Source organism: Peromyscus leucopus, chromosome 1 (assembly GCF_004664715.2).
Source record: "Peromyscus leucopus breed LL Stock chromosome 1, UCI_PerLeu_2.1, whole genome shotgun sequence".
Lineage (NCBI taxonomy): Eukaryota > Metazoa > Chordata > Mammalia > Rodentia > Cricetidae > Peromyscus > Peromyscus leucopus.
In genome coordinates this window covers 184,496,786-184,511,273 of record NC_051063.1, presented here as the reverse complement: position 1 = coordinate 184,511,273, position 14,488 = coordinate 184,496,786, and the positions used below count along the sequence as shown (strand labels likewise).

Genomic DNA, 14,488 nt, shown 5'->3' with positions numbered 1-14,488 from the left:
ACATGCCTGGTGTCTCTCGAGGTCAGAAGAGGGCATCAGGTCCCTAGGCACTGGAATTATAGACAGCTGCGAGCCATCGTGTGGGTGCTGGGAATCAAAGTCAGATTCTCTGCAGGAGCAGCCAGTGTTCTTAAACACGGAGCCACCTCTCCAGACCTCTTAATTTTTTTTTTCTTAATTAGCAGTCATCCAGATGGCTCAGTGGGTAAAGGTGTTTGTCATTAAGTCTAAAAACCTGAGTTCGGCTGGGTGGTGGTGGCCCACGCCTTTAATCCCAGCACTCGGGAGGCAGAGCCAGGCAGATCTCTGTGAGTTCATCCTGGTCTACAGAGAGAAATCCATGACAAGCACCCAAACTACATGGAGAAACCCTGTCTCAAACAAAACAAAACAAACAACCACAACAACAAAAATCTGAGTTCAATCCCTGAGGTAAAGAAAGGCGAGAACTGACTAATAAAAGTGGTTTTCTGACTGCCACATCATGGCATATGTGTGCACACACACACTCTAAATAAATAAAATGAAATTACACTTATCTACCTATTTTGTATATGTGTACATGCGTGTGTATGCCACACGGCATGGGCACGGGTCAGACTGTGGGAGTCGGTTCTCTCCTTCCTCCCATTATGGATGTGACTTGAACTCAGTCATCAGACTGGGCGGCGAGGTCTGCACCAGCCAAGTCGCCCCCTGCATGATGTTCTTTTAGTTCAGACTGCTAACGCAGGGCCGGAGAGATGGCCTGGCAGTCGAGAGCAGTGGCTGGTTTTCCAGAGGATGGGGCTTCAGTTTCTTGTGACCACACCCAGCAGCTCACGGCTGCCCGTCACTCCAGCTCCAGGGGATCTGGCACCGTCTTTTGGCTTCCTCAGACACTGGGCACACATGTGGCGCCCAGACATATATGTAGGCGCTCTCTCACACAGAGAACATAAAAATAGATTTAAAAAACAAGCAACCAGACAAATCTTAAAGAATCCGTTCCCCTTACCCCGGGACTGAGAGAGTGATTTCTCAGCAGCCTCTGGAGATGTAACTGAGAGTCAACAAAACAGCCTTGTGGCTAATGCTAAGACAATTGCTCCCCCTACACTGAGGGCCTCTTATTTTCCTCCACTCTCCCCCGGGAAGCTCATATCTACGCTGGATGTGTCTTTCATCTGAGATTCATTCCTTCTTTTGTTTTTCAAGACAGGGTTTCTCTGCATAGCCCTGGCTGTCCTGGAACTTGCTCTGTAGACCAGGCTGGCCTTGAATTCATAGAGACCCCGGGATTAAAGGCGCGTGCCACCACCACCCGGCTTAAACCCTGTGCTTAAACCTATATTAAAGTAACTTTTTAAAAGTCACCAAATCCTTCGGCATTAAAATAAAAAGAAAAGAAAAGAAAAGAAAAAGCATTCGGCATTAAAAAAAAAAAAAGTCACCAAATCCACCAGACAGTGGCAGCACACGCCTTTAATCCCAGCACTCGGGGAGGCAGAGGTAGAGGCAGAAAGAAAGAGCTCTGAGTTCAAGGCCAGCCTTCACTACAGAGTGAATTCCAGGACTGTTTCACAGAGAAACCCTGTCTTTAAAAACAAACAAACAAACAAACAAACAAACAAACAAACAGAAGTCACCAAACCTGCTTCCTATACTGTCTATAATTGTGAAATTCCTTACAGACTCCAAGGCACATCCCCAGTTTGTCCTAATTCGAGTCCCTAAAAGTCTAGGGCAGCGATTCTCAATTTATGGGCCGCAACCCCCATGGGGGGGGGGGTCACATACCAGATATCCTGAATGTCAGATATTTACATTGCATTTCATAACAGTAGCAAAATTACAGTCATGCAGTAGCAATGTAATTTTTTTGTCCTTTTTTTAAATGTAAAAACATTTTATGTACAAGTCCAGGAGAAATAATACTCAGTCTGCACATAAAAACAGGTTATAATTTAAAACTTCAGGGCTATTTTAAACAGTAAAATATTTTCTCTGTACAAAATAGTATAAATAATAACATTTCCCAATAAGCCCTTTTAAGCCAAATAATAGCTGAATTATATATATATATATATTGATTAGATTCTGGGATACAGAAGAAACCTATCTTCATCTGTTCAGAGAGCTGTTTTACTTAAGTTGTGGAAATGAGATTCCTATTCATCTTCCCCTTCACTGTTTGATTTATGGCAGACATTTTCTATAGGCTATTCCATAATCTGAAAAGACTTTAGCCTCCCCTCCTGAAAGTACGGCCAGCGTTTTCTTTCATCAGCTTGATACACTACAAATTCTTATCCCAGTAGTGAAATGTTTCATTAAAGCTTGCCCAGTGATTGGGTAAACCCAAAACTTATTATAAACCACAGTCATCCTAGGGTCCCCCCCTGTTAGGTAGCCTTTCTGGATCTGTGGGTTGCAGTCTGATTGTTCTTTGCTTTATATCTAGTATCCACTTATGAATGAGTACATACAATGTTTGTCTTTCTGAGTCTGGGTTACCTCACTCAGGATGATATTTTCTAGTTCCATCCATTTGCCTGCAAATTTCATGATGCCATTGTTTTTCTCTGCTGAGTAGTACTCCATTGTGTACATGTACCACATTTTCTTTATCCATTCTTCAGTTGACAGGCATCTAGGTTGTTTCCAGGTTCTGGCTATTACAAATAATGTTGCTATGAACATAGTTGAGCATGTATCTTTGTGGTATGGCTGGGTCTTGAGGTAGATCAATTCCTAATTTTCTAGGAAACTGCCATATTGATTTCCACAGTGGTTGCACTCCCACCAACAGTGGAGGAGTGTTCCCCTTGCTCCACATCCTCTCCAACATAGACAGTCATTAGTGTTTTTGATCATAGCCATTATGACAGGTGTAAGGTGGTATCTCAGAGTCATTTTGATTTGCATTTCTCTGATGACTAAGGATGTTGATCAATTCCTTAAATGTCTTTCAGTCATTTGAGATTCTTCTTTTGAGAATTCTGTTTAGTTCTATAGCCCATTTTTTTAAAGATTTATTTTGTATGCAGTGTTCTGCCTGCATGCCAGAAGAGGGCGCCAGTTCTCATTGCAGATGGTTGGGAGCCACCATGTGGTTGCTGGGAATGGAACTCAGGACCTCTGGAAGAGCAGCCAGTGCTCTTAACCACTGAGCCATCTCTCCAGCCCTCTATAGCCCATTTTTTAGTTGGACTGTTCAGTATTTTGATATCTAGTTTCTTGAGTTCTTTATATACTTTGGAGATCAGCCTGTCAGATGTGGAGTTGGTGAAGTCTTTTCTCATTCTGTAGGCTGTCTTTTTGTCTTATTGACTATGTCCTTTGCGCTACAAAAGCTTCTCAGTTTCAGGAGGTCCCATTTTTTAATTGTTTCTCTCAGTGTCTGTGCTACTGGTGTTATATTTAGGAAGTGATCTCCTGTGCCCATGGGTTCCAGACTACTTCCTACTTTCTCTTCTATCAAATTCAGTGTGACTGAATTTATGTTGAGGTCTTTGGTCTACTTGGACTTGAGTTTTGTGCATGGTGACAGATATGGATCTATTTGTAATCTTTTACATTGTTGACATCCAGTTATGAAGCAGCAATGAAATATTTTTTGGTTGGGGTCACCACAATGTGAGGAACGGTATTAAAGGGTCGCAGTATTAGGAAGGTTGAGAACCACTGGTCTAGGGGAACTCCTTATGCTGCTGACAATGGCGGTGTGAAGCTGTCTGTCCCCTGGCAACCGACAGGAGGACCCTGGTTATCATGGATCTTTCCAGCAAGAGCTAGGCAGAGATGGGTTAGAGATAAAGGGTCTTTGAGTAAGCACAGAGAATAGCCCGTAGAAGCCCATTGTGGTGATGCACCCCTGCAATCCCAGCACTTGGGAGGTAGGAGAATTAGGAAATCAAGTCCAGCGTGGTGCTGGTGGTGTGTGTGAGAGAGAGGTCCACAGTCCCAGAGTGTCTGGCTCACGGTACTGCCTTTGAACTAGTGGATTGCTGGAGCGCCTCAAGGAACTGGGGCTGTCATTGTGCGCGCACACAGGGCAGTTCCACCCTAACTAGTGGGCACAGACTGGAGCTCCGGCTGACCACACTACAACGCACAGGAAGCTCCCACGGACAGCAACCAGCCAAAGCCCAGACTCCTCTCCGGGGAGCACGCAGGCACACGCTCGTCATCCCAGCTCTGGGGAGGCGCAGGCATGGGCGTTACGAATTCAAGGCCAGCCTGGGCTGCACACTGAACCACCTACGTGAGCCCGTGGCCTCAAAAAAAGGAAACAAACAAACAAAAAGAATTAAAGCAACACAAACGATCGGTCTCAATGTCACCACGCTGGGGAAGCCAGCATGACATCCACACACCCCAGATGCCAGCAGGCAGGAGGTGGGAAGCAGGCTGGCAGGGGCACCGCAGGCTGCCCGCGAGCCCCGGGCCCGGCAGGCAGGTTGCAAAAGGGCCTCAGTTGCAAAAGGGCCTCAGTTTCCCGCGCCAGGACCCCCCCAGGCACAGGGGCTCGGCACCCGGCGCGCGCCGGCGGTGGGCGGGGCCGGGCTGCGGGGGGCGGGGCGGCGGCGCGTTGCGTCATGACGCACGGCGGCGGCGGCGGCGGGGTTTGTGTGCGCGAGTGGCCGCCGATAAAGGTTGAGTGGCTCGCGCCGGGGGCCGCGGGGAGGGAGCGCGCCCCCGCCCCCTCCCGGGCCGCGGCTCCCGCAGCGCGCCGCCGGGCCCCGCTTCCCGTCGGCCCCGCGGGCAGGCTCTGGGGTTCTCCTTGGTCCCCCCCGCTCCCAGGCCGGGGCCACAGGTGAGCGACCGGAGGGCGGGGTGGGGGAAGGGCCGGAGGGCGGGGCCGCGGGGGCGACGGCGAGCGGGAAACCGGAAGGGGGATCTTAAAGGGAAAGTCGCGGTGGCGCCCTCCGATCTGTAGTCGGCGAGGCCGGCTCCTCCCTCTTAAAGGGGAAGGGCGCTGTGTTCTGCTAGGCATTTTTTTTTTTTTTTTGCAAAGCTTCATGTCTTTTCTTTTTCCCTTCCCCTTTCTCTTGAAAGAGGGTTATTTCCTTAAAGGCGGGTGACAGTTTCCCAGACATTGAAGGAAAAGTTTCACAATCCTGCTGGTCCCTAGAAAATCTGTACAAAGATAGAGACAGGTATTTAACCTTTTTTTTTTTTTTCCCAGACAAAGTCTCATGTAGCTCAGGATGCCCCTGTAGAGCCATGGATAACTTTGAATGTATGATCCTCCTGCCTCCCTCTACCCTGTATGTTCTGGGATTAGAGGCCTGTACTTCCATGCCTGGTTTTCTGCTGTCCTGGGAATCTAGAGCTTCATGCATGCCAGTCATTAACTAACAGTCCAGCTACACCCCAAGAGCATCAAAGCCCAGCCTTTTAAAGGGGACTCCCACTGCTCAGCTGGGTCCCTCTCTTCCTTTGGGCATCTCGTGTTAAAAGATGCGACCTGACCTCTCTCAAAAGGCGCATGCAGTTTCTTAAGCTCATTAGCCCCTTACATGGTGAAAGAGATGCCCATCCTTTAATAAAGAAACCCTTCATAGCCCGTTGCCCATCCTTTAAAAACAGCAGTCCTCCATAGCCTCGTCCCTGTTCGCTCAGACTGTATTCACTGAGCATGCACTCAGCTGGTCGATGCTGGGATGCACAGGGAACAAGAAGGGGGTCCCCTGTTTACACGGTGCAGACATTAGACAGGCTAAAAGAGGCAGCGAGAGGGCTAGATGTGGATGGGACTCTGCTTGGGGGCACACTGGAGCAGTGGCTTGAGGATCTGCTGAGGAAAGGTCAAACTCGGTCCTGCTTTGGCTGCCAGTGGCATCCACCGGGTTGACAGGTCAGGAACCCTGCCAAACGCCCAACAATGTGTGAGCCAGCCCCTCCGACAAAGAGTGACCCATCCTCAAATCTCTGTGCTGCTGAGGTTGAAAAACCCTGGCTGTGTAGGGAAAGGTGGAGAGCCCCAGCCCCACGAAGAAGGGAACACCACCTCGAGGTAGGCGAAGAGAGCAGCGAGTGCGAAGGGACTTAAGTAGCGTGGTCTGAGGAGGTGTCTCCAGGTGACAGGGTGGACCGTGGATGGTGGAGAGAAGGGGTGCTAGGCGGGAGCCCCCGGTGGGGGTAGCTCTCCCTGCCTGGCTGAAAGGCCAGAGGGACTGGAGGCCACCAAGTGGGGAGAAGATCACCGGCCATGAGCACTCAGCAGGCTGCTGTAAGGCGTGACCGCTGCCCAGGCTGGACTCAGCCTTCTGGGTTACCACACCTGGTGTGTGCCGTGCTGGGGTCAGACCTAGGCTTTGTGTGGGTTGGATAGGCGCTCCGTCATGAGCCACCTGGGCATCCCTACTTCTAAATATTTGGTTAAGAGTGAGGTGTCTTAGGCACAGTGCACCAAGCATGTGGCGCAAAGGAGAGTCTTGAGCAGAGTTATACTTCTGGAGTCCCTTTTTTTAATAAATTGTGGAGCCTTAGGAGGGGGCAAAGGCTTCCAGAGAGAGGGGCAAACAGAAAGACCAGCCATTCTTGACTGGGCTCTGACTCAACCTCCAGGTTTAGCAGGATCCGGCCCAAAGGCCGAGATGACAGGAAGGAGACAGCCACTGGAAGCTAGGATGTATGCCTGAAGGGGGGACTCAGCAGCATGGCACTGGGGTGCTGGGGACTGCGGGTGACTGAGGCGGTTCCAGAGGGAAGGGCAGGTTGACGCTGGACCTGTAGAGGACTGGAGAGAACCGGAGCAAGGGTGTTGTGTCTTTGTGTTCGCTGCTGGGAATGGTCTAGTTGAAGCAAACGAGGATGCCACGGGAGGTCGGAGGCCGTGGCACAGGGAAGCGTGTGTGGGGGGATCCTACAGTTACTCAGTCATGTGCTGCTGCTGCTGTTTTGAGCTGGGTCTTTGGGGGGGTTCATCCTGTGCACTGTAGGGTGCTGAGAAGCACCCCTGTCCCCGCACGTGACAGGCAAGCAACAGGGAGTGTCTCCAGCATCACAAGATGACCGAGTGGGATGACAGTCGGCTCAGTTGGGAACCGCTGGTCCAGTGGTCGGCGCATGAGGTGTTCTGTTCTGATTGCTGTTCTTTTTCCAGTCACTGCAGGGCCTGACGGACGCAAGGTCACCTGCTGAGAACAGGGGAGCAGGGGGATTCGGTGGGGAGGAAACGTGTCAGGGGGTTACCCCCGAGGGGTGGAGGGGTCAGAGAAAGTGCTGTGCGAGTGAGGGGCGCATGGGGAGTGTTCAGAAGTGTGCACACGAACGCGTGCCCAGTGAGACAGGCGGCTGTGTCCAGGGCGGGCATGCCAGGGAGCCTTGGCAGTGATGGCGGGGTGGGAGGAGGTTGTAGTCCTGTGGGAACAGGAAGTCATCCCTGGGATAGGGAGTGGGGGGCAGCGGGTGGTGGAGTGGGGTGATCGAGGTTCTGTGGTAGTGGGGACAAGTGTTGAGGTGGAGAAAGGTAAGGAGTGAGTCTTCACACCAGAGCAGGAAGCCAAGCCGGAGCCTCCTAAGGCTCTGACGTCAGGGACCAGTGTCCTGAAGGCAGGGCTCGGTCTAGAGACCACCCCTTCTTGGATCTCTGCTTCCCAGAGGAGCTGGCCACCTAGTTGCAGTTTGCTGAGAAGTTGACTCCCTGGATACCCCATCATTTCTTAGTCTGTGATGCTGTGGGTTAACCCTAGGCTGTTGGAAGCCCTAACACTAAGGAAGCAGCCCTACAGGGTGGGTGACATAGAGGGGCTGCCCTGTTCCTGAAGAGCCGGTGTGAGTGGTGAGGAGGCCAGTGCTAGCCCACTCTGATCAGAATCCTTGCACCAGGTGTGATGGCCGGCTCCCACGTGGACATGGCGCCAGCATCCACCACGGAGGGAACTGGGGAGAAGCCAGGCCCCACTGCCCCAGCACCCACCCCTGCTGCCCAGTATGAGTGCGGGGAGTGCGGCAAGTCGTTCCGGTGGTCATCTCGGCTCCTGCACCATCAGCGCACGCACACGGGAGAACGGCCCTACAAGTGCCCGGACTGCCCCAAAGCCTTCAAGGGTTCCTCGGCTCTCCTCTACCACCAGCGGGGCCACACAGGCGAGCGGCCCTATCAGTGCCCCGACTGCCCCAAAGCCTTCAAGCGCTCCTCCCTGCTGCAGATCCACCGCAGCGTGCACACGGGCCTGCGGGCCTTCACCTGCGGCCAGTGTGGCCTGGCTTTCAAGTGGTCCTCCCACTACCAGTACCACCTGCGACAGCACACGGGCGAGCGGCCCTACCCGTGCCCCGACTGCCCCAAGGCTTTCAAGAACTCGTCCAGCTTGCGGCGCCACCGGCACGTGCACACCGGGGAACGCCCTTACACCTGTGGCATTTGCGGCAAGAGCTTCACGCAGAGTACCAACCTGCGCCAGCACCAGCGCGTGCACACGGGGGAGCGCCCTTTCGCTGTCCGCTCTGTCCCAAGACCTTCACCCACTCCTCCAATCTGCTGCTGCACCATCGCACCCACGGCCCCGCCCCCGGCCCCGCCCCCACCCCTGCAGGGGAGACCAGCGGAGCCAGCGCCAAGGTCCTGGTCTCCGACGCCTACCTGCAGCCCGCAGCCCGCCTGCACCCCAGGCCCCGCCGCCCCCGCCGCCGCCCCCGCCCGTGGTGCCCGAGCTCTTCCTGGCTGCCGCCGAGACCACGGTGGAGCTGGTGTACCGCTGCGACGGCTGCGAGCAGGGCTTCAGCAGCGAGGAGCTGCTCCTGGAGCACCAGCCATGCCCGGGGCCCGCCGGGGCTGCCCAGCCCCCGGATACGCCGCCGGCCGAGCTGCCCCAAGCCGACCCCCCTCTGCCGCAGCCCCCGCCTGCCGCCGCGGGCCCCCCCAACTTTGCTTGCCTCCCTTGCGGGAAGTCCTTCCGGACCGTGGCCGGCCTGTCCCGCCACCAGCACAGCCACGGCGGGGCCAGTGGACAGGCCTTCCGCTGTGGCAGCTGTGATGGCGCCTTCCCGCAGCTGGCGAGCCTGTTGGCTCACCAGCAGTGCCATGTGGAGGAGGCGGCGGCAGGACGGCCGCCCCCTCAGGCTGAGGCCGCCGAGGTCACCTGTCCCCAGGAGCCTCTAGCCCCGGCCACCCCTGCTCCCCCTCCACCCCCACCCGCCCCCGTTTCCGCAGAGCGGCCCTACAAATGTGCTGAGTGTGGCAAGGCCTTCAAGGGTTCTTCCGGGCTGCGCTACCACTTGCGGGACCACACAGGCGAGCGGCCCTACCAGTGCGGGGAGTGCGGCAAAGCCTTCAAGCGCTCCTCCCTGCTGGCCATCCACCAGCGCGTGCACACGGGCCTGCGGGCCTTCACCTGCGGCCAGTGTGGCCTCACCTTCAAGTGGTCCTCCCACTACCAGTACCACCTGCGACTGCACTCGGGCGAGCGGCCCTACGCCTGCAACGAGTGTGGCAAAGCCTTCCGTAACACCTCGTGCCTGCGGCGCCACCGGCACGTGCACACCGGCGAGCGGCCCCACGCCTGCAGCGTGTGTGGCAAGAGCTTCGCACAGACGTCCAACCTGCGGCAGCACCAGCGCGTGCACACGGGCGAGCGACCCTTCCGCTGCCCGCTTTGCCCCAAGACCTTCACGCACTCCTCCAACCTGCTGCTGCACCAGCGCACCCATTCGGCTGAGCGTCCTTTTGCCTGTCCCATTTGCGGCCGGGGCTTTGTCATGGCCGCCTATCTGCAGCGGCATCTGAGGACGCACACCCCAGCCACAGCAGCTCCGGGCACCACCGGCCCTGCGGCGCCACAGCCCCTGCCCATTGGCCGCAGCTCCAACTCCACTGGCGGCCCAAGATGTTCATGTTCTCCCCCACCTGCAGGCCACACTTTCCCTTGAAGTAGCTGGGACCACAGCCCAGGCTACGCCCCCGGGCCCGGTGGTCCCCAACTCCCAGACATTTCTCCTGGTGCAGACTGCCCAGGGTCTCCAACTGATCCCTAGCAGTGTCCAGCCCCCTACCCCTCCTCCACCGCCTCCACCTCCCAAGCTCATTCTGTTGCCTCCTGCCAATGCTGGGGTATGGGCAATGGTGCTGCAAAGCAGGGCCCGAGGGCCGTGGCGAAAGCGGGACAGGGGGCAGGCGTGGTGTGGTTCCCAGGCCCAAGTGGCCTGGGGATGCAGGGAGGCGGCAACGCAGGCGCTAGCGGGGGAGGGCAGAGCCTCATTGTTCTGCAGAATGTGGGGAGTGGGGAGACAGGGCCACAGGAAGTGAGTGGGGTTCAGCTTCAGCCAGCGCAGGAAGTGGCCACGGTCCAGCTCCAGCCTGCACAGGAAGTGACCACGGTCCAGCTCCAACCAGCACAGGAGGTGACTACAGTCCAGCTCCAGCCCCTGACAGGCCAAGTCTCCAATTCCAGTGGCGGAGCTGTGGCTACAGACACTCCAAACCTGCTGGTGGTTCAGAGTGGCACTGCTGACGAGCTGCTCACCGGCCCTGGACCTGGGGAGGTGGGGGACGGCGAGGCCAGCGCCAGCGTGGTCCAGGATGTCGTGTTTGAAACGCTGCAGACAGAGGAGGGACTGCAGAGTGTGCTGGTGCTGAGTGGAGCCGACGGCGAGCAGACCAGGCTGTGTGTGCAGGAGGTGGAGACCCTGTCCCCTGGGCTGACGGAGCCGGCTGCCACTGGCCCAGCAGGACAGAAACTCCTCATCATTCGGAGCGCTCCAGCTACCGATGTTCTGGAAAGCAGCGGCGCCGCAGGAGGCGCCACCACGACGACACTGCAGCTCCTGGCCCCGCCAGCACCTGGCCCGGTCTCGGCCCCCGTGGGGGTGCCCGTAGCTCCCACCTCCCAGATGGTACAAGTGGTCCCTGCAGTGGCTGGCCCGGGGGTCCTGGCCCCGCAGAGTGTGCCCTCTATCCAGATTGTGCAGACTCTGCCTGCAGTCCAGTTGGTACACACGTTTTGAGAGAGCCACTGGTACCTCTGTCTGCCACAGACGTCCTCCCCACCCCCGCAACCACTGTTCTCCTCAGCTGGGCTGGGGTCAGCTCGGGAGTCGGGGGCCGCTGGCTGGGCTCGCTAATAAAGACAGAGTCTCTTCTTGGTTTTGTCTTCATGGGGGAAAGGATAGTCGTGGGCACAGCTCCTGCCTAGGACCTGGAGGTTCTCATTCTTCCCTCGGGCTCTGCGGTGCGGAGGCTAACTGCTTCTTCAGGGTGCGGATCGGTTCCCCCGGCCTCTCAATTCGTAGTTAAAGGGTTTTCTTGTGTTGGGGGGGGTGCACCTGTGGAGGTCACAGACTTTGCGGGAGTCTGCCGTGGGACTTTCATTTGGCAAGCTCTTTTACTCTCTGAGCTATTTCTCTGGCTCTTTGCCATCTTTTAAAGGTGTGTGTGTGTGTGTGTGTGTGTGTGTGTACCCGCGCGTGTCACTATAGTCATTATACCAGGGAGGATTAGGGATCAAATTCCAGATGCTTCTTCCCCGTAAGTTTGCCTCGCCTGAAAGGTAGAGGGATATTATTGATCCAAACGATACCCCAGGTGCCACTGGGTTGAGATACAGGTCCCTGCGGATGGGGATGCTCAGTACTGCCCCCGCTCCTTCCCTCAAAGACCCAGCCAGCACCAATGAGACTAGGTTGCTAGCAAAGCCGCCTCCTCCTGATGCTCAGGTCGCTTAGCAACGAAGGACCGGCAAGAAAGGCGCTGTGCTAACCCTCCACAGGCAGGCCGGGTAAGAAGCCCTCTCTGCCCCCCACCCCCTCCTCTTTCCCCATGGCTCTCCCACCGGCCTCCAGCAGGTCACAGCTCTTCCCTCGCCCTCGCAGTTCCCTCGTGACTGCCAACCCCTGCCGATGGTGGGAGAAGCTCGGCAACATTAGCTAAGGCGCCGGGCCCGCCTCCAGTCGGGAGTGTGGACGTCACTTCCGCTGGTGACCCCTTCCTGACCCTGCTCCCCCTTGCTGTCAAGGGATTCGAGCAACCCTGTGGAGGTGCTTGCAGGGCCCTTGCTCCTGCTATGCAGGATGGAGACCCACTGCAGGGCTCCTGCAGTGTGGGGAGGGAGCGAGTTTACAGACAGATCGCTGAATGCCTTCCCGGAGTGGGGACGTTCGGGGAGGCTTTGAGCCCCGCTGGGTGTGGGGGCTCCTGACCTGACACTGTGGCAACCCTCCTTGGCGGTGCTCCAGCGTCCTTTGGTGATCTGGGAAATGTTGCAGCCCATTTCTCCCAGAGCTCTGAGGACTCAGGTGCCCACCTAACACAGACCTAATTGTCTTCAGCAGGTGCACGACGCCAGCTCCCTTCTTGGGGGGCGGCGGCCTGGGGGCTACCATGGCCCCCAACCACCTGTCAGTGCGGGAGATGAGGGAAGATGAGAAGCCTCTGGTGCTGGAGATGCTGAAGGTGAGAGGCCGGCAGGGGCACCAGTGAGCATGCGCAGCTGCTTAGGGACAATCAAAGTGGGTTCCACCTGCCCCGCCCACCTGCCTGCGCTCCCGGGGACCTCCAAAAGGGGAATATTTTCGGCCTCGGCTGTTTTTAATTGGTCCCTTCTCTCTAGTTCCTTCTCCCTACTTACCCCTCATCTGTTATTATTATTATTATTTTAAGCCGCTGGAAGGGTGTGGGGGCTGGATGTTCAGGGTTCCTGACCGCCAGTCGGCCCCACTTACCAGCCCCCAAACGAGAGGTGCTCTCATCCTCCAGACCCTCCTGCGAAGAGCTCACGGCCTCAATTTCCCTATCTGGTGCTTTACCCTAGCATGCCCTCCAGACTCACTGGCCCCGGGCTCTCCTCCCTCCCTCCTCCCTCCCTCCTCCTCCTCCTCCTCCCTCCATCCATCCATCCATCCATCCATCCATCCATCCAGACCTCATTCATTCACTCAGCCCTTCACACCCAGTGGGTCAGACTGGAACTACCCCAACAGCTGGCTTCTCTTCCACGTGGGAACCCTTCCTTGGAGTTCCAATGTGATGAATGGCTGGGTCCCTGCTCCCACCCACAGGCTGGTGTAAAAGACACAGAAAACCGTGTGGCCCTCCACGCTCTGACTCGCCCGCCAGCCCTTCTCCTCCTGGCCGCAGCCAGCAGCGGCTTGCGCTTCGTCCTGGCCTCCTTCGCCCTGGCCCTCCTGCTGCCCGTGTTTCTGGCTGTGGCTGCTGTGAAGCTGGCCTGCGAGCCCGGTGGGGTTCTCTGCTCCTCCCGGCGGCCTGGGGGGCCCCTGGGTGGCTGTCCGGGGCTCAGGCGATGTGTGTGGAGTCCTGGCTCTGGCCCTGGTGCCAACGTGGGGGACGGAGCCCGAGTCACCCGCCTCTCGGTCTCTCGATGGCATCGTCGCAGGGGCGTGGGCAGGAGGCTGCTGGCCTTTGCTGAATCCCGAGCTCGAGCCTGGGCTGGGAGTATGGGGGAACCCCGGGCCCGGCTCGTGGTCCCAGTGGCCGTGGCTGCTTGGGGCGTGGCAGGGTTACTGGAGGCCTGTGGCTACCAGGCAGAGGGAGGCTGGGGCTGCATGGGCTATATGCTGGTGAGAGAATTCAGCAAAGATCTGTGATGGTAGACCGTGCCCACTGGGGAGATGGATGCAGAACCAGCACCTAAAGAGCGCCCACTGTGTGCCAGGCACTTTACGTCCCCTCCCTCAGTGTCTACCCAGTCTGCTGGGCTGACGGTGAGGCAGGCGCTGAGGCTGATGGACTCAGGCCCGCGGTGGACCTGCCAGATGCAGTGGGGACTCTGGGACCACTAGAGGTCACCCTGTCCACTCCTTGCCCCTAGTCTGTATGCACTGAGAACAACAACAACCCCCCCCCAAAAAAAACCAAAAGAAAACAAAAAACAAAAGAAAACAAACAAACAAACAAAAAAACCCTCTCTGGTTCTGGATCTACAAAGTCCCCACTGTGTGTGTTTTAGGTCTGGAAGGGATATTTGGGGAGACAGTGTACCCCCAAAGTGGGCAGATCTTTGGGGAGTGGGTGGGGCTGGAGCACAGTCTCCAAGCCCATCTGTTTTTTACAGTTTGTTAATAAAGCCCGAGACTTCTGTGCGCCTGTCTCCTTTCTGATGCCTTTCCCAGCTGCTCCCCCAGACCCCCCCTTCCGTCTGGCTCCTCCTCTCCAAAGTTGACATTAATTGCTAGGGAAGGGGAGGTGCACTTCGCTGGGAGAAGAAGCAGTGAGCTCACAGCGGCGGCCGCCCGGTCCCTGCCAGGCCTTCTGAGTCATGCTCCCCATTACCACAGTTTTCCCCCCACAGCTGCCTGGGGTGTGCGTGTGTGTGTGTGTGTGTGTGTGTGTGTGTGTGTGTGTGCAACCCCTCCAGACAGAAGCCTTGACCCCTTGGTCTCTGCCCTCCATACCTTTGTTCTGGGCACTGGTAAGTTTAGACACTCCTTCCTCAGATGGGGACTAGAAACTTCCCATCCAGATTTAACAGAGTGGGTGTCCAGTGGAGATAGGGTTTTGTTTTTTGTTTGTTTGTTTTTTTTTGTTTCAGTTTCTTTTCTTAAT

At 56.5% G+C, this 14,488-nt stretch overlaps 2 protein-coding genes across 2 annotated transcripts; both read left to right on the top strand.

The window, feature by feature from the left end:
• Window positions 1-4,636: 4,636 nt before the first annotated feature.
• LOC114684787 (zinc finger protein 628-like) lies at window positions 4,637-11,702 on the top strand. Its single transcript, XM_028859355.2, is given in 6 exon segments — window positions 4,637-4,798; window positions 7,819-8,418; window positions 8,421-8,582; window positions 8,585-9,767; window positions 9,769-10,037; window positions 10,040-11,702. Coding segments are annotated over 5 exon segments (3,105 nt in total). The 5' UTR covers window positions 4,637-4,798; window positions 7,819-7,823; the 3' UTR covers window positions 10,936-11,702.
• Window positions 4,723-14,025, top strand: Nat14 (N-acetyltransferase 14 (putative)). Its single transcript, XM_037202131.1, is given in 6 exon segments — window positions 4,723-4,798; window positions 12,256-12,379; window positions 12,985-13,144; window positions 13,147-13,173; window positions 13,176-13,247; window positions 13,250-14,025. Coding segments are annotated over 5 exon segments (612 nt in total). The 5' UTR covers window positions 4,723-4,798; window positions 12,256-12,307; the 3' UTR covers window positions 13,531-14,025.
• Window positions 14,026-14,488: the final 463 nt, after the last annotated feature.